The sequence below is a fragment of the Pelecanus crispus genome, chromosome 3 (genome assembly GCF_030463565.1).
Source record: "Pelecanus crispus isolate bPelCri1 chromosome 3, bPelCri1.pri, whole genome shotgun sequence".
Classification (NCBI taxonomy): domain Eukaryota; kingdom Metazoa; phylum Chordata; class Aves; order Pelecaniformes; family Pelecanidae; genus Pelecanus; species Pelecanus crispus.
This window is the reverse complement of record NC_134645.1, coordinates 9049409-9076528: the sequence shown is the minus strand read 5'-3', so window position 1 is coordinate 9076528 and position 27120 is coordinate 9049409. Positions and strand designations below refer to the sequence as shown.

The window sequence follows — 27120 nt, the reverse complement described above, 5'->3', positions numbered from 1 at the left end:
AACTGCAGTTTGCCAAGAATGCCATAATATACAGTAGTCTAGATTACATACATTGCAAGAGTTTCCCTCCCTTCTGTTTTCCCATTCAATTTTAGCTGGATTTATAAAAAATGTGATGGGAACTTTACACTTTGGTCAATATTTGGAATGTCTATCTTGGCTACGAAATATGATTTAAGTTTTTTGGGTGCGGGTGTGTTTTATTTTTTTTTTTTCTTCCATTAGGTATGATATTTCTTCTGGCCTTGGTGTTAGGGACTGATGCTAGATTATAGATTTCACAGTATAGGTTGTTTTTATTTAATTAATTTTTGAACGACACCTCCCTTTGATACAAACAGTACATGTTTCTTGTGAGTATATTTTGGGGATTATACTCTTGTCATCCTGTCCTTTCCCCCCATCTTATGTGTGTTTTTCCTCTTGATTTGTTTGACCTACCCCCCGCCCCCACCCCGGTGCTTTTATCTTCTTTGGCATCTATACATGTGATTCATTATTATTTCTAATTAAAATTGAGGTCCTTTTATTACAATTACAGTTCAAACATGTGGCATCCCATTATGCTGTTCTTTAAAGCAGCTAAATTACTACAGTGGGCTATTACAAATTAGAATGACTTGTTTGGTTTTATTTCATTGTTAAAATTGTGAAATAAACTGTAGTTTCATTAAATGTAATTAAAGGACGTGGGCATTTCCTGTGTCTCTTCTCCTGGCTTTCAATTGTCGCACTGTAAATGCTACAATTTAGAGAATGCAAGTCAATTGGCAGTATACTATGTATATGTGTACAGTTTTCATTTATATTTATATGTACATATACATATATTGTATACTGTTAATGATAGAATTTGAGTTTGGTTTTAAATTGGGTTTATTTCACTGGAATTTGAATTAAGGGAAGATGTGTATAGTTGCTAAGAAAAATGTAGTTTCCCCAGCTGAGTTTACCAGCTTTACAAAAGAAGAGTATCAGCAATCCTGGTCACTTCATGTCGTACAACCAGTTGCTAATGCCATTTGTGCCAGCTTAAAGCACCAATTATATTATGCTTTGGGTACACAAAATCAAACTGATAGTTTTTAAAGGGCACTTTATTCTGTCTTTTTGTAGCATTCTCAAATGTTTGCCTTGAGATCAAAGGGAATATATTTTTTGCCATTTCTGACCTTTTAATAGTCCATTAATTTGCATAAAAAACTTGACATGACAACTCGTATTTGCTGTCACTGACCTAGTAAAACTTAGCACATTATTTCTGAGGAAAAAAGTAAGGTGCTATACCTTTGTCAATTACCAGAAAAGTCATTATAAACTCTGTTCTCAAAACGAAATGAAAGAAAAATAGTCTGCTAAAATACTGCCTAGCGGAGCTAAACATTTAAAGCTAAATGTGAATGTTAAATTCAGAACTGCTGCTCTGACCTGTGTTCATTATGCTGAAGTAAATTGTGGAGGGACTCAAAACCTTGACCAATATTGCCTCCTGAATGGTTTATATTTGCAGGACTAGTGAGGAGACTTTCAGTTTAAGGAATGCTTTTCTTGTGAAGACTTCTTTAAAATGGTATATTTATTTGTGCCATATGTCTTTAAAAAATTGGAACAATCATAACTACCTTCTTCCATGTAAATGTGTTAGTTTTTAAATAGTCATTTCCTATTTAGTTGATATTTATAATGTTGTCTATAGTCTGTGATCGTTTCTAGACCTGGCTGGTCATGGTTTGTCTGCTCAGTACGTGCTGGATCTGGTTCTGTCCATCAGTGATCCCTGCTAGAACAGCTGTAGGACTGGCTCTCATCTCTGTGCATGTCGGTAAAGCATTTGACCCTGGGACACATAGAAAACTGTTTCCTTATTTAGGTAGTGTGGAGATTAGAATTTAAGTAAAATAAAAGTGGTTATACAGAGGATGTGATGGAACTGGTGGTACTGGGAGCAGGTGGAAGTTGGTAGTAGTGTGGGGTTTTTTGTTTGTTGGGTTTTGGGTTTTTTTGGGGGGGGGGAGGTGGTGGTGGTGAAGCTCATTTTTGGCTTGATCGTGTTTAACGATTTCTTTAGGTGTGTTAACTGAGAAGTTTGCTGATATAAAGCTGGGAGACATAATTTGTCTACGAGAGCATCTCACAGAGGACGGGATGACTCTAAGGATGAGAATAATAGATGGGTGATTGATGGTAAATAGTTTGCAGTGCAAAAGCATTGGGACTAATAAGAACTTAATACACCATGGAAGGGGAGGAGGATGGTGTGAGACTTTACTGTCATGAGATAGTACACCCACATGAAAGACAAATGAAATCTTGGAAGGATCAGATAGATATTTTGTGCAGTGAGTGGAAAATAGGGGTGCCATTGTACGTGGTGCTGGGAAAATTGCATGTACACTGGGAACATGGCACATAAGTCATTAGGGTCAAGGAAGATGGCCTTGTGCGGGGAGAGGAGAGGATGCGTCAAACCCCCAGGGTATGGTGAGCCCGGTCGTATGAAAGGAGATGCTTGGAGTTTGGCCTCGTATAACCACAGCAAGGAGAGTGGATATGTCTGTTGTCAGTAACTATATTAATGAATAAATGCCAGAGAAGGAAAATAATTATTTCAGCTGAATGTCAATAGTGATTCAAAATACACCAGTATGAACTGCCTATTAGTAAGTTCAGACTAAATATTTGAAAACAATTTACATTATATAACAGATGAGAGCCTGAGTGTAATCTAGAAAATGATTTATTATGGTATTTGGGAACTGCACTTGGTAACATAGGAGGTCACTTTCAGTTCTTTCCCCTCAGGTAGGAGAAACATTGCCGGTGTTTTAAACAGAGATAAATTTGCTTAAATTACAGACCTGATTAGGTAAGTTTTCTTGTGTTTTGTAGGGCTTACTGGCAACTATGCTTGCCTCTTAATATTGTGAGTGTAACTTTAGTAGTTGGCCGTGTCTTCTTTGTAAGCATAATAATTAGCATGCAAGGCAGAGAAAATTCAGAGTAGTCGTCCATCTGTTTATGTAGCACTTTTCTTTCAGAAGAATTAAATCTAGAATTATTCAGATAACTTCTGTAAATAGAAACAGAAGCCCGTCTGCAGTGTATTCCTCTTAAATCCTGCTATTTTTATTCCATTAAAAACCTCTCCAAACATTAGGACTGTACCACCCAAGTAATCAGAATAAGCTTTGAGAGGAAAACAACAGTTAGAAAGCTTGTATTTGGAAGGGAAAAGAAATAGTGTACAGATGGAACTGCACCATGGTCTACAGCTGTTTTGTACAAGGGTGGTGATCCTGTTGCATAGTTGAAGACTGGCTTTTGTCAGGGCTCTTATGTAGACTTTTGTCTCAGTAATAGGTTGGTGCTTTGCAAGCATTTGCTCAAACACCAAAGAACACGCAATAAAATGCTTTGCGGGTTTTGCATCAGACTTGAGGCTTTAGCAATTAAATGAGTCATGCAGAATGGCGTGCAGGTTGAAGTCCAAGAGCAAAGTTAGAGAGGCATTTTCATGAAGAACGGTTATTGTTTACCAGTGCCATATGGAATGTAATACAGTTGCAAACAATGTTTTTAAAGCTTACATAAGGAAGGAATTGCATGCTGGAGGATCGTCTGTCTTAGACAAGTAGGCAAAAAATTCCCCTGTTTAAAAAGAAGGGGGGGGAAATGTGATAATAAGCAGTATATTTTCATTTGCACTGAAAGCTTTCGTATTTGACAAGAGTGTTTGATTAACATAGATAAATGCATAAATGTATGGAGGGTGATATAGGTATAATAAGCGTCACATATCCCAATGACATATCTGGATTGTAACTAAAGATAAATTAGACTTCTGTGGAATGCACAGATGATGCATACAATAATAAGATAATATTTTGTTGATCTGAGTTCCTGATTATTGGATCATTTAGTTATGGTGTCAAAGCAATATATTAATATGGAAAATTGCAGAATAATTTAGCTTGTGTACATCAATTGTTTGATGGAAGCTCTAGTAATTTATTCAGCTAAACTATTCCTGGGTTTTATTCTATAAAACCTCGCTGATCTGTAATTTAGCTTGTTTGGCTTTATAATGCAATGACAATCTGCAGCTAAATGCAGAAAGGATTTACAGGTTAACAAAGTTTAAGTGAAAAATTGTTTGTGCTGGTAAATTGGAGGGTAGTTTCTTTAGTCGTCGGGATTATGAGTGGATCTACACAGGCTTTTACTATCTGAAGCAAATTAAAGGTCGTGAATTTTTTCTCTTAATAAGGCATGCAGTGCACGTTGTTATTAAAATATAAAGCTATGAATGTAGATAACACTGGTAGCATTGCTGTACTTCGTTTATGCCAAGAATCAGAAAGCTACACGTTATTAAAGGGGATATGATCTGAATGAAAACACAGTGTCTCTAGGGTTGCTGGGCTTGACCCTGTAGAAACGAAGAGGAAAGGGCTAGGTAAAGACAGACAATAAAAATAAGCCCCCAAAGAATTTTTCCTCTTTTTTTTTTCTCAAAAATGTCAGGAATTATGGGAGGTTTCACAAATGGAAAAGTTGGGGAAGGTGGCCAGGAAAGGATGTGCTTCTGTTCAGGTAGAAGCGCTCCTTCCATGTTCGCCCCTTCTCCGCACAGATCTCTTGGAAGGTAACTCACCAAAAGCATAAAATGCTGCATAATGAATCATTATGTGAGAGAGAGAGTTATATATATTTTTTATATATTTTTTTTTTCCTATCACAAATTTGAGTTTAAAGTAAGATCTTACTCAGAAGATAGGATAAAAACACTTCATTGTATCAAAAAAGCAATAAATGTGAATGCGAAGTGTTTTCTTATGTTGATTTTTATGCATAGTATCTAAAGAACTCATTGCTATAAGAATTTTTTAAAATAAAAAATTAGCAGGAGTCAAAAGAGATTCAGAATTTGTACTGATAACAAATTTCTAAGGTATATTTACGGACAATATACATTAAGACACTAGAAAATCTGGTTTTAAATCAAACTTCAAACATTCTTGTCTCTTGTGCTGTTAAAGAAAAATTATACTGGCTCAGATTAAACACCCTCATAGGTGAAGTAGGCTTTATTCAACAGTAATTGATTTTGGAATATAAACTGCGGCAAGCAGATAGCAATCCTTACCCAGAAAACTTCCCATGCTTTCTGTATCTGCGATTCTTGAAGTTATGGAGCCACAGGTGATGGATACCCCGTGCCTTTGTGCAGAAGTACCCTCTTTGATTTTTCTCACCATTTCTCCAGTTCATTTCTTGCATCTATGTAAATTATTGATGTCCGCAGTACCTTTCAGTTTAACAAGGGTTTGCTTTTTGGTGTTGAATTCCTGCTGAATAATTTTCTTTTCTACTCCCTTGTATAAGAAACAGCAAGTGAGCACGGCTTGTTCGGGAATTCTTCTGCCTGGGTCTTGTACACATTCATCATGGTCCTACCCTGCAGTTACACCTCGTTTTCTCTTTTTTGAAAGGGTTAGCCCTGGAAACACAAGCAGTGCAGCCCTCTTAGAGCACAAATACATGAACTGGGTTGGCCTGGTATAGGCATATCTTTTTTGTTGTAATTCAGTAGTACAACCCTCAGCTTCCTGGATTTGTCCAAAACCTCTGCGATGGAACTGTAATTTTAAGTCACCTATCTTTTGCCATTCTGTGATGGAGAATGTATAAATTTCTGACTTCAGTGAGTGAAGTTCTGGGTTTTTCCACCCACCTTGATTACGGAGTGACCAGCTGAGGCTACTTCATCCATATTTATTGCGCTCTCTCTTTGTATAGCCTCTTTAATGCCATGTATCTGCTAGGTTTGGAAATCAACATTTTCAGGTGCCTTTGAATTCTGAGCAGTATGGAATATTTTTTCCTGTAGGTATGAAGCATTTGTTTCCAGTGATTAGAATGCAAAGTGTACTGAATACATAACTGGAGGAAAACCAATTAAGAATTAAGAACTTCCCTTGTGTACAGTTTACATCTATATATTTTATATAGAGCTTAATGTTAGTGCCGGGCCACTGAGTATCTTCAGACATTTTTGTGAACTCAGGATATAATAGCATATTTTCAATGAAATCAAATGCACCCAAAGTACCTGTTAGTGTAAGAATCTGCTCTAATATAGTCTGGTTAAATATTAATGCAAAGACTTTTGCTGTTGCACATTTTTACCCATAATTTCTTTAATTTGGTATTACGCATTTTTGCATAATTTAAATATAGACATCTGGACAATTTACTTAGCCAGCATAATGTTATGTTTTACTGAAAGTGTCTGCACAGTGTATTCTTAGGACTGTGTGCCAGCAGCTAACTGTTCAATATTTAAATAAAAGAATTGAGTTTCTGCATTGCAAAGTGTAACAGAAATTAAACTCCTCCAAGAGGTTCTGTTCATTAAGAGGGCAGCGTACTAATTACGTGTACTCTTTAATATGTGCTGGGCCAGTAGCAGCTTATGTTTCACTCTACTGGTGGATTGGTCAAGGAATGTTAGAAATGTCTTTTTGGCTTGTTTTCTTTTTTAACTTAATTCAATATGCTGTTGGTTAAGAAAGTAAACTTGTGTGGTTCCATTTTTGTGTGTGCATTTAAAGAAATACATTTAAAGAAATCCTGTGTGTCTCAGAAGTGTTCTTTATCATGGGCAGTTGTATATGATGAAGATTAACTCTACGGCTGAAATAAGTACTTTACCCAAAGATTTTGTTCCTAAACTACCAGAACATATCTTAGCTGCGAGCTTGGAGATACCTCCGTATCGTTTAATACAGCAAACTTAACACATCAGAGCAGAAGGGATGAGATTTCACAATAGCTCTTACTAACACTTCTGTGAGAGATATGAATTTACTATATCAGGATATTTCTGACTGCTGAGTCAGAGTTGAATTCAAAGAGACCATCATTTAAATATACAATATAATCCTCTTATTTTAACTTTGACTCAAGAAAGTGTTTTCTTACGTAGTGACTCAGAATTATTTCTACTCTTCAAATAAACCCATTTGATCTAGTGGCTCCTAAAGAAGAAAACCTTCCTTCCGCCCTTGCCCCTTTGTTTTTTCTCCTCACACAGTAGCCATTTATATTAACCGGAGTGCTCCTTTGTGGATAATACTTGGCTTGCTTTATTTTCCACAGTTTATGAACCTATCTTAAATACTAAGGGAGCATGTGTATGCTTTGCTGTTCAAGGATAATTCAAGCTAAGATGCATGCAGTACAGTCAGCTTTCTTAAACTGTATCTTGAGGTTTTCATAAATTTTCTGAATTAGTACTTTTTTAATAGGGACACTGACCTTTCCTGCTCTTGTCATTTGACTTATGGATTCACTGCTTCTTCAAATTGTGTTGCACAAATGAAAGTGAATCAAATAATGGCTCAAAGCTAATAATTTCTCTGCCTTATAATAGCTTACAGACCTTCAATTTATTTCAAAAGAGGTCTGTCCTCCTTTAGAAACATCCTTCCTATGCCGTCGAGGATGAAAGAGGGACAATTTAGCTATTTCTTTCTGGCCTTTTTCTTCTCTTTCTCTCACTGTGGGAGAACAGACTAATAAAGATCTATTGTTGATGAGGTTTCTGTGATTTTTGGTTTGGGGTAAAAGGGCACAGTTTGGCATTTGGAGCCTTCCTTGCAGAAGCTTCTGAATCTGGAATTAAATTTAAAGCCAAATGATTAGAATTTAGCAGTTACTCCAGATACCTGATTAAGATGCAGGATTTTTAGTAAATTGTATCTGAAGATAAAAGCTAATTTGCAGCAAATATTAAAGAAAAAAAAATTATAGTTAATCACAGCTACTGTCCACTGCATTTATTGTAATGCTTCCATCAACAGGATGCATTCTGTGTGTGAATGGCAGTCATTTACAAAATGAGGGTTTAGAAACTCAATTAATTTGTGTTCTTTAATTTTAGGTCTGAATAAATAAGCAACACATCTTATTTTAAATCACAATTATACATGCTTTCTTTCTGAATATAATAAAATTGTGTTAAATATTAAAGGACTGGAAAACTAAGAACTTTTTTTTTTCCTGTATTCTTAATTATTTGTGAGATATTTTTCTCACCCAGTGATAATTTCTTTGCCTCCTGGGATGTCTATTTTTTCCTCAGTCAGGGATGCTGACAAATGCTGTGTTATGCTGGGGGAAAAAATGTTCACCTCTTAATATTTTATCAGTTCCATTGGGCCGAAGGTGCCAGCAGTTGTGTAAACGTCTACCAGTCCTCAGTGTTTTAAGTCTTCAGCCTCGTCATATGGGAACATTATAAATTATATATAACAGTAGATGCCACTCAATAAATATTTAATATGTGATAGGTATTTTTGACTGAAATTACTTTTTCACTCAAACAATGATTTAAGCTGTATTTTTTTGTTTTATGAGGTGTCACTTTTATAATAGCAAGGAATAGCTGGGTGCATTTTGAATGTCAGAGAGCTGCAGGGCAGCATGAATCACAGCTTTTTTCTTTCTTCCTGAATGCTGGAGAACTTCTTAATTCATCTGTGACCTGCGCGGGATTTCCCGGTTTTGTTTTGAAGTGTCTTTTGTACGTTGTGTCATCATCTCGTCTTGCCCAGGTGTATCTGTACTTAGAATTTTTGAAACAGTATCAATTTTTATGATGTTTTGTACTGTGCAGGGAAATGAGATACTGCATCTGTTTTCTTCTTTCAGATTTGTCAAGTTGCTGTACTTTGGGAAAATACATAAAACAATCTATCTGTTTTTTCTTACAAACAGTGTAGTGTCTTGGTTGGCTCTGGAGGAGGCATGCTGATGAATTGGAAAAGGAGTAGTCACCCTGCTGTCAGAGAACCTATTTTCTGTGTTTACTGGCACCAGGAGAAACATGTGTGCCTTATAATACACAGAAGTGATATTTGCTGACGTTACCTCTCCTTCCTGGGTTCTCAGTCTTCCTTGGCTCGTAAGGGTTACGTAGAAAAAACGCATTCATTTTGAAAGGCGGTGCGTGTACACATTCACAGTCTTGGTTGTTGTTATCTTCCAGGGCTAGAAGCCAGTAAGATTTTGTTTCAACTTGAAAAATAAACTTTATAAATGCTAAAACTTATTTCAAAGCTATAATTAATTTCTTATTTATTACATAGACTGTCTGATCAGTACTATATCACGTGATATTTTATCCAAGGTTGAAGTCTCCCACTTGCAGTCCTGCTGAATGATGCTTCATCCTACAGGTGGCTGTACAATGTTGCCCAAAGGAATTTTGAAGAATTGAAATTACATGCTGCAAATATTTCCTACAGTTATTTACTGTTGTCAGTGCTTCCCTTATGTTAGATGATTTTTGACTGGTTAGGCTTACCGAGTTTTCAGATGTCTGCGGTTTTTATTGTGCAAGGTTCAATTTATTTAAGGGATTGCCAAAGAGTTTTCAGTTCTCTATTTCTTAGCTGTACTGAATTCTGAGGAGTTTTAAATTCTCCTTACCGTTATGCAAGGTGGTACAGAGCTTGCTTTTAGACAACATTGTTTTGTTATGCTCTTGATTGATCTTCCTTATCTGACATATTTCAGCTGTTTGTCTGGTTTCTTTCAAATAACACCTTCACAGCTTTTCTGAACAGCAAGCTTGGAATGCCCAGTGGAAATACAACAGTTGCTCTGAAAATGTAAAAAACAAAACAAAACAAAACAAAAAAAACCCAAAAAACCCCATAGAAAAACCCTGCTTTTATTTGGTGATATTCCAGAGAATAAGTTACATTAAACATGGTTTAGAAAGAGAAGGAAGAGTGGTATTTCTTACATATCCTAATAAATAGACTTTTGTCCTTTACAGGAACAAACCTTGGCTCTAAGGAAAGAAGGGATAGGTGTTGTGTTAGATTCTGAACTGCCTCATCTCATTGGTATTGATGATGATTTGCTCAGTACTGGTATCATCTTGTACCACTTGAAGGTAAATACGCATCTGTGTTTCCATAGCCTTTATACGCCTTGTGATTTTTTTCAGTAGACAAAATGTAGTATTAATTTGCTATCTAAATATAGTGCTCATTAAATTTCTCCACCATAGTAAGAAAATCTCATTATGTTTCTCTGCTATCGTAAGAAAAGCTCTTAAGAGGTTGCAACTGATTCAATTAAAATATCTGTTAATTTACTGTTTAGGTTTATCCTGAGGGTCAACTGGTTAACCAAAGATAGGTGTTTAATATTCCTACCCATGCATATTGGTTTTTCATTCATCTCGTCATAAAGCTTGACTTGAAATCCAAATCTAGATTAATTGCCTTAAAACTACAAAGATGGTTGTACACAGAACAGTTGAAATTTGAATTTTCTAATAATATTGTACAATAATGACTGTGAAAGCATTCTAAAAATGCTACCTGACTTTATTTTGTGTATGCTTAAATAAGTGTTTTGTTCAGGTTACTCTGAGAAAGTGGAAGGATAACCTATATCGTTGTGGGGGAGGAAGGGAGATTTCAACTGAAAATAATGTGGGTTTCTCTCTTAATTAGGAGGGCCAAACATATGTTGGCAGAGAAGATGCTGTGACAGAACAGGATATTGGTATGGAATTTGGCATTTTTTTACATTCTTTCTTCACTTGTTTTTCCTTCTTCTAACATCCCAATATGTGAACAAAGCATAATTTTTTTCCCTTTTTCAGTTAGTTGTCTCTATGTTCTTGCATATTTTAATTTTTAGAAAATTTAAGAGCTGAATTACGTGGGATTCGCTTCAGAGAGCATGACTTCTAGAATAGCTTGTGGGCTTAAAATTTATTCATATTCATATACTTGTTACTAATTCATTTCTTGCTTCTCTTGAAATAGCATCCTGTAAAAATACCATCCTTTTTAATACAGCACCTGTCACAATTACTGCACAGTCATTCTCTTAATCTTTGTATAATGACAGTATTGTTATACCTGAAGCAGTCTTTGGACTTTTTGGATTTGAGCTGAAGAAAATTCTGGAAGTTAGTAAAAAGTAGGTAGGCTTCTTGTACCGATTTTCTTATTCACTTCTTGTCAAAGCAACTAACTACCAGAACTGGACTGCCCTGTTACATATGTTGCTTGAAGGCAGTTTCATTAAAAACTGCATCCTTTAATTCTCAGGTGAGAGAATGGGAGTCAAATAACTTAGTTTGGTGTATTTTTGTGGGTCAAAAGATGCCTGGATTAAAATTTCTATATAAATTTCATGAAACTAGCAAACTTGCATTGCTTTGTGGTATTAATACAGGTAGAGATAATCATACATGAGTTGAAGAAGAGACCAAGTAGCATAACTGATTAATAAAAGGCCTGAATGTAAGAACATGAGAACCTTATTTCAGCCGTCATTGTTAGTCTACAATCACAGATTATATCCTGTCTTTTCAGATTTAAGCATGGTTGCTTTAAAGTCAAGAAGCTCTCATTATTTCCCAGAAACCAGTCAAAAAACCTTGTCTCTACAAATATGTAAATTTTACTTTCCTGTTTGCTGTCAGAAGGAAAGAAACATTTACTAATCTGGTGCTAAAACACAGGAGGAAAGAGCATTACACCAAAAAAAACCCAAGCAACCCAACACACTTCTCTTTCCACTACAATAAAACAATAAACAGCATTGACATTTAAGGCATGCAGGAGGTGATGAAGGAAGGAAAAAAACATTGTCCAGAATAAAGAGAAAAGATACTCTCAAATATGTAGAGCAACATGTCCTTAATAAATTAATATCAGTATGCTAATCTTAGTAGTCGTTAAGAGATTAATTATGTTATTTCTTTGTATTTAGTTCTTCATGGCCTTGATTTGGAAAGTGAGCATTGCATCTTTGAAAATCTCAATGGTACTGTGAATTTAATACCACTGAATGGAGCGCAGTGTTCTGTGAATGGTATTCAGGTTACAGAGGCCACACACCTAAACCAAGGTATTACCCAGAGTAGTGTCATTTTTGATACAGCATCTTTGTTTCTTTCTGGCGACAGCACTGAAAAAAATCTGAGTGTATATGAAGGGTTTATTGTTTAATTAATTTTAATTTTTTTAATTTCTTTGCATCTGCAGCTGAAAGTGGTCAGGAGAGCCACGGAGGTTTTGTTCTGTCAAAGAATTGCCATGTGGTGAAAAGAAAGAGGATTCTTCATTAATTTAAGCCATTTCATAATCTTGAATGTGAATTGATAGTTACCATTTGATTTCATTCAACGTTTATACATAAAGTGAACTCCATGCCAGATTGCTTAGGTTGCTGTGATATTAAGAAAAAGAATATTGGTCTCTATAGGACTAAAATCATGTCAGTGACACCTTCCCCCCCTGCCCCCTGAGCTTCAGGCCGGTCCTACTTAGTGTTATTGCCAAAATCCCCTTGTATAGCAGGAGATTCAGTTGGACTATCTGTTCACTGCAGCTGTAGGGAAATGACAAAAAGGAGGAAGCTAAAACTTATGGAGGAAGTTTAGAGAATTATAATTTTAATATAACAGCTTTAAAATCTGGAAATGAAAAAGCATCTGGGACAGCTGGGAATAAAGGTTTATTGTGTTGGCCTGGGAAGGACCGGCTAACAAGTAATCCGGTGAGTGCTGCGGCAGACGATTGGGATGTTTTATCTTCCAGGAGCACCCAGAATATCTTCCCATTTAGCAATGAGCTGAAGCCCTGTTTAGGAGTGAGGCTGTGACACAGCTCAGCTGCAGAAAAGCAATGTCTCTTAACACTCCTGGAAAGAAGCTTTCAGAGTAAGCTTATTCGAACAAAGGAAGAATGCAGTGTTGAACAAGGAAGGTCTTGTATCTTTTCTGAACTCAATTAAGTGCTTCAAAAGTCTCCTTTCAGAAAGTAAGGAGTTTTGGTGTAGAGAGGGGACGTTGATTTTGTAAAGTGTCTATTTCTTCATGCAAAATGAGAGACGTATGCACTTGTTTCTGTTACAGATACTGGGGCGGGGGGAAAAGAAAGCCCAGCCCCCTTTGTCTTATATTTGGATAAATCCCATTGATAAATTATTAGCAATAGAAACATTGACGTTAATGCAAATAACACTGTAAACAATAAGGACTGCAATTGCAATGACTCTACTTTATCCTACTGCATTTCAAAGGCAGTAAAGGTTTGATGTGCCTCAGAAGAAAATAGCAGTTTGGATGCTATTTCCCTCCTCCAGGTGTACATAACAACTTGATTTTTGTACTGTGAACAGTGGAAACATGGTTTGTTTTTTTTTTTCTCCCAAATTTCTGTCTGTATAAAGAAATTTGCAACTCGAAAAAAGGGGAAAGGGTTGTTTTGAGTGACTAAATGGGGGGGGGGGGGGGGGGGGGCTGCATAAGCTGACCTGTAGCCTGTGTAACCAGACTGAATGTGACAGAAAGATGGCTGCTATGATACCAGGTGGGCAAAGCTGATGAAATAACTAGTGTAACAAATCATGCACAATCCGTGTATCCTAGCTGGGTTAGCATTTAGTCTCACAGTGTGAAGTGCCAGCCTCCTTAAATATCTGCTTTAGGTAATGCTGATTAACTGCTGATATATTTAAATGTTTCCGTTCATCATTAATAACTGTTCGTTTGAAAATGTGTTTAGTTTTCAGACTGTCATGGACTTAAAAAAAAAAAGGCATATTAATTAATTACCACTTCCTTCTACAGATTACTTCCAGCATTTATGTATTCTGGCTAATGTGGCCAGAATTTACATTTACATTTACAAAAAATGTAAATGTAACTTACTACAATATTTTTTTTTATTCTTGAGAACATATGGTAGGGTTGCTAGAGGTAATTGAATTAATATTGACAATTAGAATTTGTCCTTTACTTTAAACTCCCAAAGAGTTGTGGTCAATGGAGTTAAATACAGTTGGTGGCCGGTCACAAGTGGTGTTCCCCAGGGCTCTGTTTTGGGGCCAGTCTTGTTCAATATCTTTATGAATGACCTGGACGAGGGGATCCAGTGCACCCTTAGTAAGTTTGCAGGCAACACCAAGTTGGGTGGGAGTGTTGATCTGCTGGAGGGTAGGATGGCCCTGCAGAGGGATCTGGACAGGCTGGACCGATGGGCCGAGGCCAATTGTATGAGGCTCAACAAAGCCAAGTGCCGGGTCCTGCACTTCGGTCACAACAACCCCATGCAACGCTACAGGCTTGGGGAGGAGTGGCTGGAAAGCTGCCTGGCCGAAAAGGATCTGGGGGTGTTGGTCAACAGCCGGCTGAACACGAGCCAGCAGTGTGCCCAGGTGGCCAAGAAGGCCAACAGCATCCTGGCTTGTATCAGGAATGCTGTGGCCAGCAGGAGCAGGGAGGTGATTGTCCCCCTGTACTCAGTGCTGGTGAGGCCACACCTGGACTACTGTGTCCAGTTTTGGGCCCCTCAATACGAGAAAGATATTGAGGTGCTGGAGCGTGTTCAGAGAGGGGCAACAAGGCTGGTGAAGGGTCTGGAGCACAGGCCTTATGAGGAGCGGCTGAGGGAACTGGGGTTGTTTAGCCTGGAGAAAAGGAGGTTCAGGGGAGACCTTATCACTCTCTACAACTACCTGAAAGGAGGTAGTGGTGAGGTGGGTGTTGGTCTCTTCTCCCAAGTAGCTAGCGATAGGACAAGAGGAAACAGCCTCAGGTTGCATCAGGGGAGGTTTAGATTGGATATTAGGAAAAAATTCTTCATGGAAAGGGTTGTCAAGCACTGGAACAGGCTGCCCAGGGAAGTGGTTGAGTCCCTACCCCTGGAGGTATTTAAAAGATGTGTAGATGTGGCGCTTAGGGACATGGTTTAGTGGTGGACTTGGCAGTGTTAGGTTAACAGTTGGACTTGATGATCTTAAAGGTCTTTTCCAACCTAAATGATTCTATGATTCTAAATTTATCCTCAACTTAAGCCAAGTTTTCCAGTTTTTAGGCCAAACTGCCAGCCCTTCTGTAGTTAACGTAACCTCCCACTGCTTTTTTTTTTATAGCTTGTTAATAAAAAAATAACTTCTAAAAACAAAAAAGTGACTTTTAGAAGTTTGTAAGATCCTATGTATCATTACATTTGTTTGCATAGTTCTAGAAGATTGCTCGGTGTGGATCAGTGATGCTTGTTGACATTCAACAGGATTCTTCATATATACTTTCCCCCCTTCCCCCATGCTCTCTGGTCACTTATGCTTTGGAGTCAACCAGTTAAATTGCGAGATCAGAGCTTCACAAATTATAAAGAGTTTTTTGCTTAGTTTTTGTTGTTCTTAGTACTATCAATGTATTTGACAAACCTTTTTTCTTTGCCATTTAACATTCAAGGAGAATAAGAATTGTTGCTTACAGTAAATAAATGGAAAGCAAACCCCATAGCAAATCCGGTTATGTTTCCATGACGACATTTATGCTGCACTTTGCATACTTGCCTTCTGATGGAGAGCTGCATTGTACAACGGCGGATGACTGAACCTGGTGCTTAGGAAATACGACTGCTTGGTTTTGTCTAGCCTTTTTTTTCTAAAGAGGCTGTGATGTTGATGCTTTATCTAAGTTCTGTCAAGTGGGAATTAAGATTGTAGAGTTTTTCCTTAATAATAGAATAATACAAAAATGATCATAGGATTCAGAGAAGTACTAAAAGAGAAACATAGGCGGTGTTCATATGATCTGTCATCTGGGGTTGACTGTCATGTGCTTGCTGTTAAGCCTCTCTCTCCTGTTTTCTTTTAAATTCAAGAAGTTAGGAACACATACCTATAACTATTCATTCTGAAATTTGAATTAATTTATGTTGCTTCTACCTAGTAAAATGGTCAAAAATGTTTACAATTAATTATTTTTATCTTCATTTGAAAGTAACTGAAGGAATTTCATAGAAGTCCTCACTGTCACAAAATCCCCCTCCAGGCAGTCAGCAAGAGTGGAACAGATAAATGTTTGGGACAACTGTGACCATATGAAGCAGTGCTAGACTAAAACCAGTTTTAGCCCTTCCACTACAGCAGTCGTGACCGTCAGGGATCCCTTTTAATATGCTTACATAAAAAGTATGCCCAGTGCACTTTTCAAAGGAAAGGTCTTCATATAAATTAGAGGTGGTATCAAAATGACTTTGCAATACAAACCTACATACAGATTTATGAAAGGTAATTCTTTTTAAGATTAGACTGAGGTAAACTGTTCATATTGTCCAAAATTGAGGCGTTGTGTAGACAGCAAGAAATGATGTCATGAGTATAGTGCTTTTTGCTGTTTATTTGCCAAGACCGGATGACCTTACTTGGGTTGATATTCCTAATTAAGCTAATTTTAATAGGAGCATTCCTTATTAAGGACAGCATTTCATTCTCAGATGTTAAGAATTTGTTTGTAATGAACAGTCTAAGTGTGGTTTTTTCATACTGTGAGTGTAATGGAGTCCTTTTTCTTTTTAAAAATGCCTCATACCAACTGACAGATAAATGCTTGATTCTGTGGTGGTTAACTTGGAAGACTTCCATGTTATGACAGTAGTGAGACATCACTGACAATATACTTCTGAGATGGAAAGTATTAATCTTGGTGCCATTGTCTTTAAAATATGATAAGAATTACGCAGAATCTCATTATTTGTGACCTGCACTTTTAACTGATGAGATACAATAATGACTGTACATTGAGCAATATGAATTATTCAAGGTTCTTCCTTCAGAAAATAGCTATTGGGTATAAAAGTCTAATAATCCCATTTTGAGTGACGATAAACTTCAGTGTTGTTCAACATAGAGAAGAAAAAGGTAAGTAAGAGTACAAATTATGGATATCTGGAGCTTTCATGTAGGTGGATTCAAACCTGACTGCAGTCAGTAGTGGATGGACAAGTTTGTTGTTAGTCAGATTTACGGACGTTCCCATTGTATCTGGTACCTACCGTTGGCTTCCAAAGTAGCACTGTTGAAGAGTGCATAGATCAAATTGGGGCAGCTGCTTCCACTGCTTCCTCTACCTATATTTATTCTTTAACTGAACTGCATGAACATGATTGACCTTTGTGTGCTGAATATGTGTCTGGTGGTTGTTTTTTTTGGTTGTTTTTTTTTAAGTAGGAAGACTAAGGAATAAACTGTGTACATCAGTTAATGTAGCTGGAACTATGCATTGTTATACACTTGAATTGTCGAAATGCATTTTCGTTTTGTTTGTGCTTAATGGAAGTCTTTGCTTACATATTGCGTGTCTGAAAAATTACTTGGTGTTTTCAGGTACAGTATGTTGTCAGTGAATGGTGTGTGTTTTTTCTCATCAGGTGCTGTTATATTACTTGGAAGAACCAATATGTTTCGCTTTAACCACCCCAAAGAAGCTGCTAAGCTAAGGGAAAAGAGAAAGGTGAGATTAAATCAGTGTTTGGGGAATTTTAAACCTTTTTACAATTTTCTTGTTAACATAGACATACCTTGATTGTTGTAGAATACTTCTTTTATTTGCTTCACATACATTAGTTAATATTTCATCAAGTGAAACAAAGTAAGAATTTGTAAGCACATCAGTGTTTGTCTAATACATTTATTTTATGGTCTGTTGTTAGAGTGGACTGCTGTCTTCCTTCAGCTTGTCTATGACAGATCTTTCAAAATCTTGTGAGAACCTGTCAGCGGTTATGCTTTATAATCCAGGGTGAGTATATTCTAAAATGCAGTTATTAAAGTTGCAACCGTTCTTCATTTTAGTGGTTTGAATGTTCCAAATGGCAGTAAAAGAAAATATTTTGTTATATATATTCAGGTTAATAGTATAGGCTTGTTAAATAATGGGCTTCTGAATGAAGCCAGAACTTTTCAGAAATGTTATTTGAACTGGTCCATGCTAGAAAATGGGGTGAAGGGACACTGAGGAAAGTTCCATCCTGCTTAGAACTTGCTTTTACCTGGGATTTCTCTACTTAAATGTAAGAAGAGTAACTGCACCAGCAAACAGCCACACTGATAGATCTAATGCAAAAAAAGTTGTAGTACCTGGAGTCCGGGAGACAACATTTCTTTTATAACCAAGGCAGTTCAGCACAATAATGACATGGCAGATTTTATGTTTATGCTTTCTTTGGAATTACAAGCTAACTTTTTTTCCTGAGAAAAATGCGTTGTAAACTGAAAATCAAGGGGTTTTTGAGTTCATGTAATACCAATACAAGAATAAAAAGGCTGGGAAATGAATGTCTTATGTTCTCACCTATATACCTCCTAGTAGGTGGCCAAGTTAGGATGTGGAAAACAGTTTTTATTATACACTTACAATGACATAGACTGCTTATTGTAGAGAAGCTGTTTTTAATGTTTTTACCAGTGTTCTTAAAATGACTTAACAGAGAATTGATGGTGTTTTTGTTCTATTTTTTTTTTTTTCAATAGCTAGTGCCTGTGTTTTGAATTGAGTGTGAGATGAGGCACTTTAACCACCTATGTGCTTTTGAAAAATTGGCCATAAATTGAATTACAGGCTTGGATAGTGCAGCTTTATTCCTGATTTTTACTGTGGGGTTGCTCTTTATCCATTAGAACTTGGGAAGATTGGACACGTAATAATAACTTCAAGTTAAACAATGTCTTAAATAGTGAATATGTGTAATAACATTGCTTCAAATGTGACTGTTACTCTTTTGCTACTGAGCTACCTACAGAGATCTCAAGATAGTGAGAGCTAGTTGCTCATAAATTATATCTTTTTTCAGAGATGAAAGAGAAGGTCAAAAAAGAACATGTATACATTTCTATTTCTTTAGCTTTTCAGATAGTTTGATCTAAAAACTTCTAGTGACAGTTGCTAGTATTATATTTTCTGTGGGCTGGGGGAAGTTCCTGGCTGTTTTTTGTTACCTCTGGTTATTGATCAGCTACTGTGGGCTTTTCCCCCACTAATAACGTTACTCTGTTACAATACTGTAACAAATATTTGCATTATACTGCACAGGACTGACCTTGACCGCAAAGTCAGCATAGAGTAGGACAGATTGTTTCAGCATTGCCTCGCTTCTAGTCTTTCAGATTTGCAGCAAAATATAATGGCGTGGGCAAGGCCCAGTTAAAGGTAGGCTGAAGAATAATTCCCTGCACAAGGAGTTCATACTGTCTTTGGATAATGCCAAATTGTGTTTTACAGAGAGGATTTTTCCTGTGACCCTCAGGAAAAAAAGAAAAACAAACCCTCAAATATGACTTGATTGTCTCTATGATGGAGTAGATTGCAGCAAATTCTTTTTCACCTAATATATTTTGTGGAATATAGCTTCTTTTTTCCTTATCAGTTCGTCAAACATCTTGCCTTGCTTTCATGGAAATCAAACAGTATGAATAATATAATTAAGTTATCAATATATGCAGCAAGTTTTAGAAGCACTACCATTTTTCTCATCTAATACTTCTTATAACTTTTATTTTCCTTTCTTGGGTGTGATTATGAGCGCGCTGTTGCTGTTGAAATTGAGGATAAGATTATGTGAAATACTCTTCATATTCCTGAACACGTTCATGCCTGTGTTTTATTAGACTATAAACGACGAGCAGAGGGTTAATTATTGATATTCTCCTGCTAGTCTGCAATCAATTAATCTTTGTGAACTGGCTTGCAGGAATAGATATTTTGTCCCACCTAATTTGTAAACACAAGAAAGGATTATGCTTAAAGCTCACATTACAGGAAGAATGCAGATCTGCATGACTGTTTTGTTTGTGAGCAATAAAACCTGTCTGAGGTTGTTCCATAGTCACTGTTATGTACATATGTTTTTCTAAGTGAGGAAGCTTATGGTTGCATATTCATAATTTAAACTCTTCCCCCATCTTTAGATGCTTTAACTGTGTTTAAAACAATAGATGCCATACCTAATATTATTGCCCATGCAGTGCAGAGGCAGGTGTCATCCTAATACATCAGGGATTCAGGGATTTAAAAAAAAACAAACCCAAAAAACCACCACCCCACAAAAAACCCACCAAACCACAAACCTCAAATATGATGAATTTCACTGCTTCTATGACTGCTGCAAAGAGAAGGTAGGCTCTGAAGTTTGCACTGCAGTTTAACTGAGCCCTGGTCTTGCAAATCAGTAGAAGAAAGCATCTTCCATAATTGATGCATCTTTATGTACAGCAATTTGGCAGCAGCAGCTTTTCAGCTTAGTCTGGGCTTCCATGGCAATTTTAAATTTATTTATGTTGATGCTAACACTGTTTTCTTTCCATCTCCTCCTTTGTGAGAGCATTGGGGTTTTTCTGATGAGGTGGTGGGCTTGTCCCAAAGAGGTAATTCTGCAGAAAGTGTTACTTTAAGGGGAAAAGGTGGTTGGGGTAAATGCAAGTTAAAGAAAAGAGTAAGTTTTAAATAAAGCAGACCCTTAGCATTTAGGCCTTAGTAATAATTCAAAGCTAATGGCATCATATTTGTAAAGAGTTAGGCGGCTTGCAGAATGCTTGAGCTCTGTACTTCCAGCTAGGAATGCTGCTTAGCAAGTACAGTGCTGCAGTGGTTATTCTGAGTGGTGACTGTGGTCAGCCTGGGTAAAACGTTCAATAAATCTGATCTCTGGGTATCAAAGGCAGGGTTATTGTACCCGGGGCGTTAGGTGGGGGTGAGCGTCTTGCTTCCTGGAAAAGTGCAGATGGAAAAGAATATCCTACACTAAATTTGGTTTGGATTTTTTTCTTTCCCCGTCAGGAACAATGTAGGATGTGGTCCTTTGCTATGATCCTTTATGACAATAGATTGTAGTATCGGTTTCTCGTAACATAATGGTATACTGCCCACCAGCAGTGTAGATGTAGATTCAATAGATGGCCCTCTGGGTGTTTTTGTGCGACTTCTGTAGCTGACTAGCATTCCACCTATTGTTAATTTAGCACTTTTAAGAATACCTTTTCTTCCAGTTTCAGTATTGATAACCTAAAGGTTGGTAGCTAAGTTTGCAATTTCTGTAGGTTGCAATAAACAGCTTATAAGATCTAGCATCTTTAACAATCAATGGCAGAAGAGCCTGTGGGGTATTACCTTCAGTTGTTGTGAAAGCAGATAAATGATGGATCTTGCTTACTATCTGTATCTTTCCCATGTGAAAATCAGAGTTATCTTTAATTGTGTTTTCAGATGGGTGGTCTTTGTATGTGGCTTTTGTGGTGTGTGTGGTTTTTGTTTTGCTGTTGATTTCCCATATGTGGAGATAGTTGCATAAAATTTTGGCTTAACATTCAAAATTCTTTGTTCTGCTTGCTTCCAGTCTTTGTCTTTAATCTGGTGTCATGCAACACTGCTTCAGATAATAAGCTTTGGATAAAATAGAATTTTGCACATAGATTTATGCTGAAGATTTCTTTTGTGGACCTTTTGTAAGCTACATTATACTGTAACTCTAAAACCACTCATGAGAAACCTTGGTCTTGTCATGGATTTAGCATGGGATGTTTGGTTTTTTTTTTTTTTTAAATTAATCTCATAAATTGGGCTACTGAGTGGCATTGTAACATCTTTGTAGTTCTGCCAGTACTCAGTCTTTCCTAGCAGATGTAGTGCCAGATCGCACTTTTGTGCTGTGTAAATTAAGCTATTGTAGTACTGTGCTAGTAGAACTGACTTCCTTTCTCTGCAGCTTATCTACACTGCTCTTATCACTAGGTATGCCACGTTTTCCAGGAAGATGGTGACTATGTAATTTAACACTGATCAGATTAAGTTCCTTTGTGGTAGATCTACAAAAGAAGACAGAGTGGATTCTAGTTGTTAATATCTGTATGTTTCTTTCTTTTTAATTTCAAGCTAATATTTTCTTTTTCTATTCACAGTAGAGCTCACAGTAATAAAGGGAGTAGAGGTTATGAGAAAAAGATTTTTATTATGGATAGACTAAACTGGAAAACTCAGTCTTGCATCTGTGCTTTGTAAAACTGGCAGTGATTTGTTATAGCCAGTGGTGGTTGGTGGTTTGTTTTTGGTTTTTTTTTTTTTTTTTGGTGATACTGAGATTTCTTTTTTTACTAGCTTCTTAAAGAAACAAGGTTTCTGCAATCATTGACAGCCTGTCCTGCCTCCCCAGATTCTCTCCTGCCTTGAAATAACTTTGAACTCATAACCAGTTTGAAGCAAATACTGCTGAGGTAATTGTCTCAAAAGTGTTGAATTCCTCAATATATTGAGAAAATAGGCAGCCAGCTAAGAAAGACAGGCATCATTATTACCCCTGCAGAAATAAAGGCTGCAGCGTAAGTGCCTTTGATAGAGAATAGAGGCACTGTGAATAACCCTGTGGCAGGAGAGCCTTCAGTGGAGCTCAGACCTTCTTTAGCACCACCAGGTCTACGCAGCAGCAAAACACCAGGCTGCGTTAGCCCTTCTCTTCATAGGAGTATTTACTTGTCTAAAATGCATTGAATATGCATTTTTAAAACAGCTAGGTGTAGTGTTTGGAAGCTGTTGATTGGGGTGTTGATGATGATCCATATTTGGCTTTGGGGAATAGCCATTTTCAGTGAGAAAGAACCACTTCTGCATGGTTCTTTCCTCCTTCCTGAACAACCTTTTGAGCACCACCAGCTTCATTTCAGTGTAAGGTAAAACTGATTGTCATGCCACCAATCTTGAAGGTATTATATAGACACTTCCTCAAATTGAAAATCAAACAGTTTTCACCACTGACCTGTTTTTATATCAGACTGATTGCTATGATGGCTCATTTTTCTTGTATCAGATCTCAGTCAAAAGCTAGTTACCATTTTTATGCATATATAAAATATGTTTGCCAAATTATGTGTTTTATAGGACAGTCAAAATATCAAAAGATTTTTGCTGTGGGTTTTGCACATTACATTAGCTGATCTGAAACATTTTACTTCATTATGGCTTAACCAAGCATGGGGATACTTGCAAATCGTCTTTGCCAGGTATCTAAGCAAAGATGGTCTACATCTGATAGTGCCCAACAGACATCTGCATTTTCACAGACCAGAGCTATATTCCCCTGGGTCTATATTATTTTGGACTGAAGTAATGTTGGGTGTCATAGAACCATGGAATGGTTTGGGTTGGAAGGGACCTTCAAAGATCATCCAGTTCCAACCCCCCTGCCATGGGCAGGAACACCTTCCACTAGACCAGGTTGCTCGAAGTCCCATCCAACCTGGCCTTGAACACTTCAGGGATGGGGCATTCACAACTCCTCTGGGCAACCTGTTCCAGTGCCTCACCACCCCCATAGTGAAGAAGTGGCATTTGTCACCCAAGCCCTAGGTAAGAAGTGATAACTAACAGCTATGAGTTCCAGAGGTAGACCATAGCCAAAGCGAGGGCTTTTGAGGTATAGCTTAAAAAAGAAAAAGGGGCAGGGAAGTGCATGGTAACCATTAAATTAAGCTTTCTGAAGGTCCCTTAAGATTGCTTTTTGCTCTCTTTGCATAACTTCATGGTCTTTGCATTGCTGCTACAGAAATTATGATAAAATTAAAAATACTAAGTTGTTGTCATCTCTCCTTGTGCTGTAATGTTGAGAATAGTGCCCAGAAGTGCCCATCCTAGGCAGTCTTAATACAAATGAGAAGGGGCGCTTGGTGAGACATTCACATGAAGGCTCCAGGTGTCTGGAGTTGTGTGTAAAAATCTACATTTGCTAATCTCTTAGGCATTGTAGAAGGTATTTTTTAAAGTGAATTTGTGAGAAATAGGGAAAAATGGAATTTGTTTAACCACTGCAATACTGGAGAAAGATTAGTTTGAAAATGCTTCTTGAGCGTATAGGAATCAAAGTTCATTTAAATTGCTTTATAAATATTAGATTACTGGTGGGTTGTTTTTTTTTTTTTTTTTTTTCATGTTTCCAAGGGCAATTCAGTTTTGTGGTAGGCATTTTTATGATTCGGGAAATAAATATTAAAAATACCTTATCTTTAAAAAAACTGTCTACATAATTGTGGTCATGACATCTTAAACTGAAGTTTGTCAAATACTTGAAGTTACCTTAGAATCATAGAATCATAGAATCGTCTAGGTTGGAAAAGACCTTTAAGATCATCCAGTCCAACCATTAACCTACACTACCAAGCCCACCTAAACCAATCAAGGGTAGACTAGACTAAACCATATCCCAAAGTGCCACATCTACCTGTTTTTTGAACACTTCCAGGGATGGTGACTCCACCACCTCTCTGGGCAGCCTGTTCCAATGCTTGACCACCCTTTCCGTAAAGAAATTTTTCCTAATTTCCAGCCTAAACCTCCCCTGGTGCAGCTTAAGCCCATTTCCTCTCGTCCTATTGCTAGCTACTTGGGAGAAGAGACCAACACCCACCTCACTACAACCTCCTTTCAGGTAGTTGTAGAGAGCGATAAGGTCTCCCCTCAGCCTCCTCTTCTCCAGGCTAAACAACCCCAGTTCCCTCAGCCGCTCCTCATAAGACTTGTTCTCCAGACCCTTCACCAGCCTTGTTGCCCTTCTCTGAACACGCTCCAGCACCTCAATGTCTTTCTTGTATTGAGGGGCCCAAAACTGGACACAGTATTCCAGGTGTGGCCTCACCAGTGCCGAGTACAGGGGGACAATCACCTCCCTGCTCCTGCTGGCCATGCTATTCCTGACACGAGCCAGGATGCTGTTGGCCTTCTTGGCCACCTGGGCACACTGCTGGCTCATGTTCAGCCGGCTGTTGACCAACACCCCCAGGTCCTTTTCGGCCAGGCAGCTTTCCAGCCACTCCTCCCCAAGCCTGTAGCGTTGCATGGGGTTGTTGTGACCGAAGTGCAGGACCTGGCAATTGGCCTTGTTGAACCTCATACAGTTGGCCACGGCCCATCAGTCCAGCCTGTCCAGGTCCCTCTGCAGGGCCATCCTACCCTCCAGCAGATCGACACTCCCACCCAATTTGGTGTCATCTGCAAACTTACTGAGGGCACACTCGATCCCCTCATCCAGATCATTGATAAAGATATTGAACAAGACTGGCCCTAAAACAGAGCTCTGGGGAACACCGCTCGTGACCGGCTGCCAACTGGACTTAACACCATTTACCACAACTCTCTGGGCTCGGTGTGGTGCAGTCTTGCATTTTTTCAGTGTTTGTGGACTGTCTCACTAACCTGCAAACTCCTTAAGCTGTAGCAGGCCTGAAATAACTGGATAATTGTGTATTTGGTTGAATATTTCAGTCCATATGTAGGTTCTCTATGCTTTTTTAATACTTATTTTGAAAAATTTCCTTAAAAACTCATAAATTTTTCAAAGGAAATTAAAATAAGAGCAAGACTTCTGTACAAGTGTAATAAGAGCTGATATTAAAAATGACATAAAATACTCTCCCATAATTTTTCAGAACCTTATAAAACTAATTACATCAAAATCTCAAAATATTTTGGATAAATGGGTTTGAACTCTGTTCTGTGCTTGAATGTTGCACTTTCCAGGAATTTGAGGTTTTTCAGCCTCACCGATTACATCATGGTAATGTTTGAGGTTTGTTTTTTTTTTTTCCTTGGGAGAAAAAGGGAGAACTATGAGCATGCTGTAGCATAGTTTTGTAGATCTTTCCTTTCTCAGAAGTGGCCAAGTTAACAAACCATAGGAGCAGGAGCATTGATTTAACTATTATTGGCGTTTGAAAAACGTGTTTAGAAAGAATAATTATTTAAATTTTACTTTCGGGTTTGTAATGTGACAAATGTTCTAGGAATCTAACCAATTTAACCTCTAATAAAACAAACTGTTGTTGACTTTAAAATATTCTGTACCACTAATATGTTTTTTCTATCAATTCCTTTCTTAATTGATTGCTCTGTTTACCCCTGCCTCCCATGGCAGTCTTTTCCCTGTAAAAGGACCGATCTGTCTAAGGTAGAGAAATTCAATTTCTATGTATTGATTGCCATGTCCGCATGTAGTTAACTTGCAGAGGCTATGCTAATCATTTATCTGTCTCGTTTAACTTTACTTTTTAAATAGTTTTTTTTTTCCCCCAGAAATTAATTTACTTTTCCGTTTGTACTCGTGTCAGACAGCATGATATCTAATTTGTAACCCTAATGAAGTAAATACTTTCTGTTATTGTAGAAAGTAGTTTTATAAAACTTTTGATTTGTACTATTGTTATAATCTTCTAAAAAACCACTGAATTGCATCAAATCTTCCTATTTTTTGTGATACTCAGGAAATAATAACCTTTTTACTGTGTGGTTTTTTTTTTGTTTTTTTTTTAAATCAGGCTAGAATTTGAGAGACAACAACGAGAGGAGCTTGAAAAATTAGAGAGTAAAAGGTAACATTCTCTGTGGTCTTTACGCGCGCGCGTGTGTGTATATATACACACGTTATAGACTCATTTAAATCATTAATTTGGAATCACGGTGTTACTCATCAAGCGGAGGATCCTGATATAAGTAATTTTATTTTGTTTTATCTTCTGTGAAGATTTTGGTTATTTTCTTGAACTGTTCATTCTTACTGACTAGTGACAGATAGAGAAGCTGAATAGTAGCTAACTGATCTTTAGCAAAGAAAATACCAAACACAGAGTATGAGGAGGGTAGATTATACAAATGTAATATATTACTCTCGCTCTTAATTTCCATGGTATTATTTTGAAAGATGGCAAATTACATTCTTTATCCAGGCTTTTTTTTTTTTTTTTGTTATGGTTTGGTTGCCTTTGGATTGGATCCTGATTGGAAAAACTCATGTTACAAACTCTGCTTCTCTTAAATAAAACTGTAGTGCTGGTATGGGCATACCAATCATACTTACCAGAACATTATTTCAAAATCAGTTTGAAGTACAAACAAAAGTATTATTGTCAGCTGGCAAACTGAGCAAAACTGACTGTTCTGGCTCATCAGAAAACCCCTGAAACTCTGAAGTATTAGAACGTATTATTCAGAAAATGATGCAACAGAATCACTGAGATTTATTCTCTTTGTTATGTCGATAGGATTTGAATGCAGATTGTGCTGAAGTTTCTTTGCTTGTGCTTTAATTTATCTGACTAACTTCTCGCAAAATAACCAACCGACTTGCAGGTTGTCTCTACATCTATTCAGGAGGTTATATTATGGGGAAAATGGTGACCTTCAAGTCTCAGTCTGTTCTCATTTGGAATGCACTAGAACCTTTAAAAGAGAGATTGCATAGGACACAATAATTT

General features: G+C 37.3%; 1 protein-coding gene across 1 annotated transcript in view; it reads left to right on the top strand.

Moving 5' to 3' along the window:
- The window catches only part of KIF16B (kinesin family member 16B), a 142266-nt gene that overhangs the window by 54675 nt on the left and 60471 nt on the right, over nt 1–27120 (top strand). Inside the window, exons 13-19 of the mRNA XM_075707073.1 lie at nt 9848–9967; nt 10536–10587; nt 11809–11946; nt 17265–17347; nt 17547–17635; nt 25785–25817; nt 26185–26238. Of these exons, the coding sequence (XP_075563188.1) occupies nt 9848–9967; nt 10536–10587; nt 11809–11946; nt 17265–17347; nt 17547–17635; nt 25785–25817; nt 26185–26238 (569 nt within the window). The remainder of the gene's footprint in view (nt 1–9847; nt 9968–10535; nt 10588–11808; nt 11947–17264; nt 17348–17546; nt 17636–25784; nt 25818–26184; nt 26239–27120) is intronic.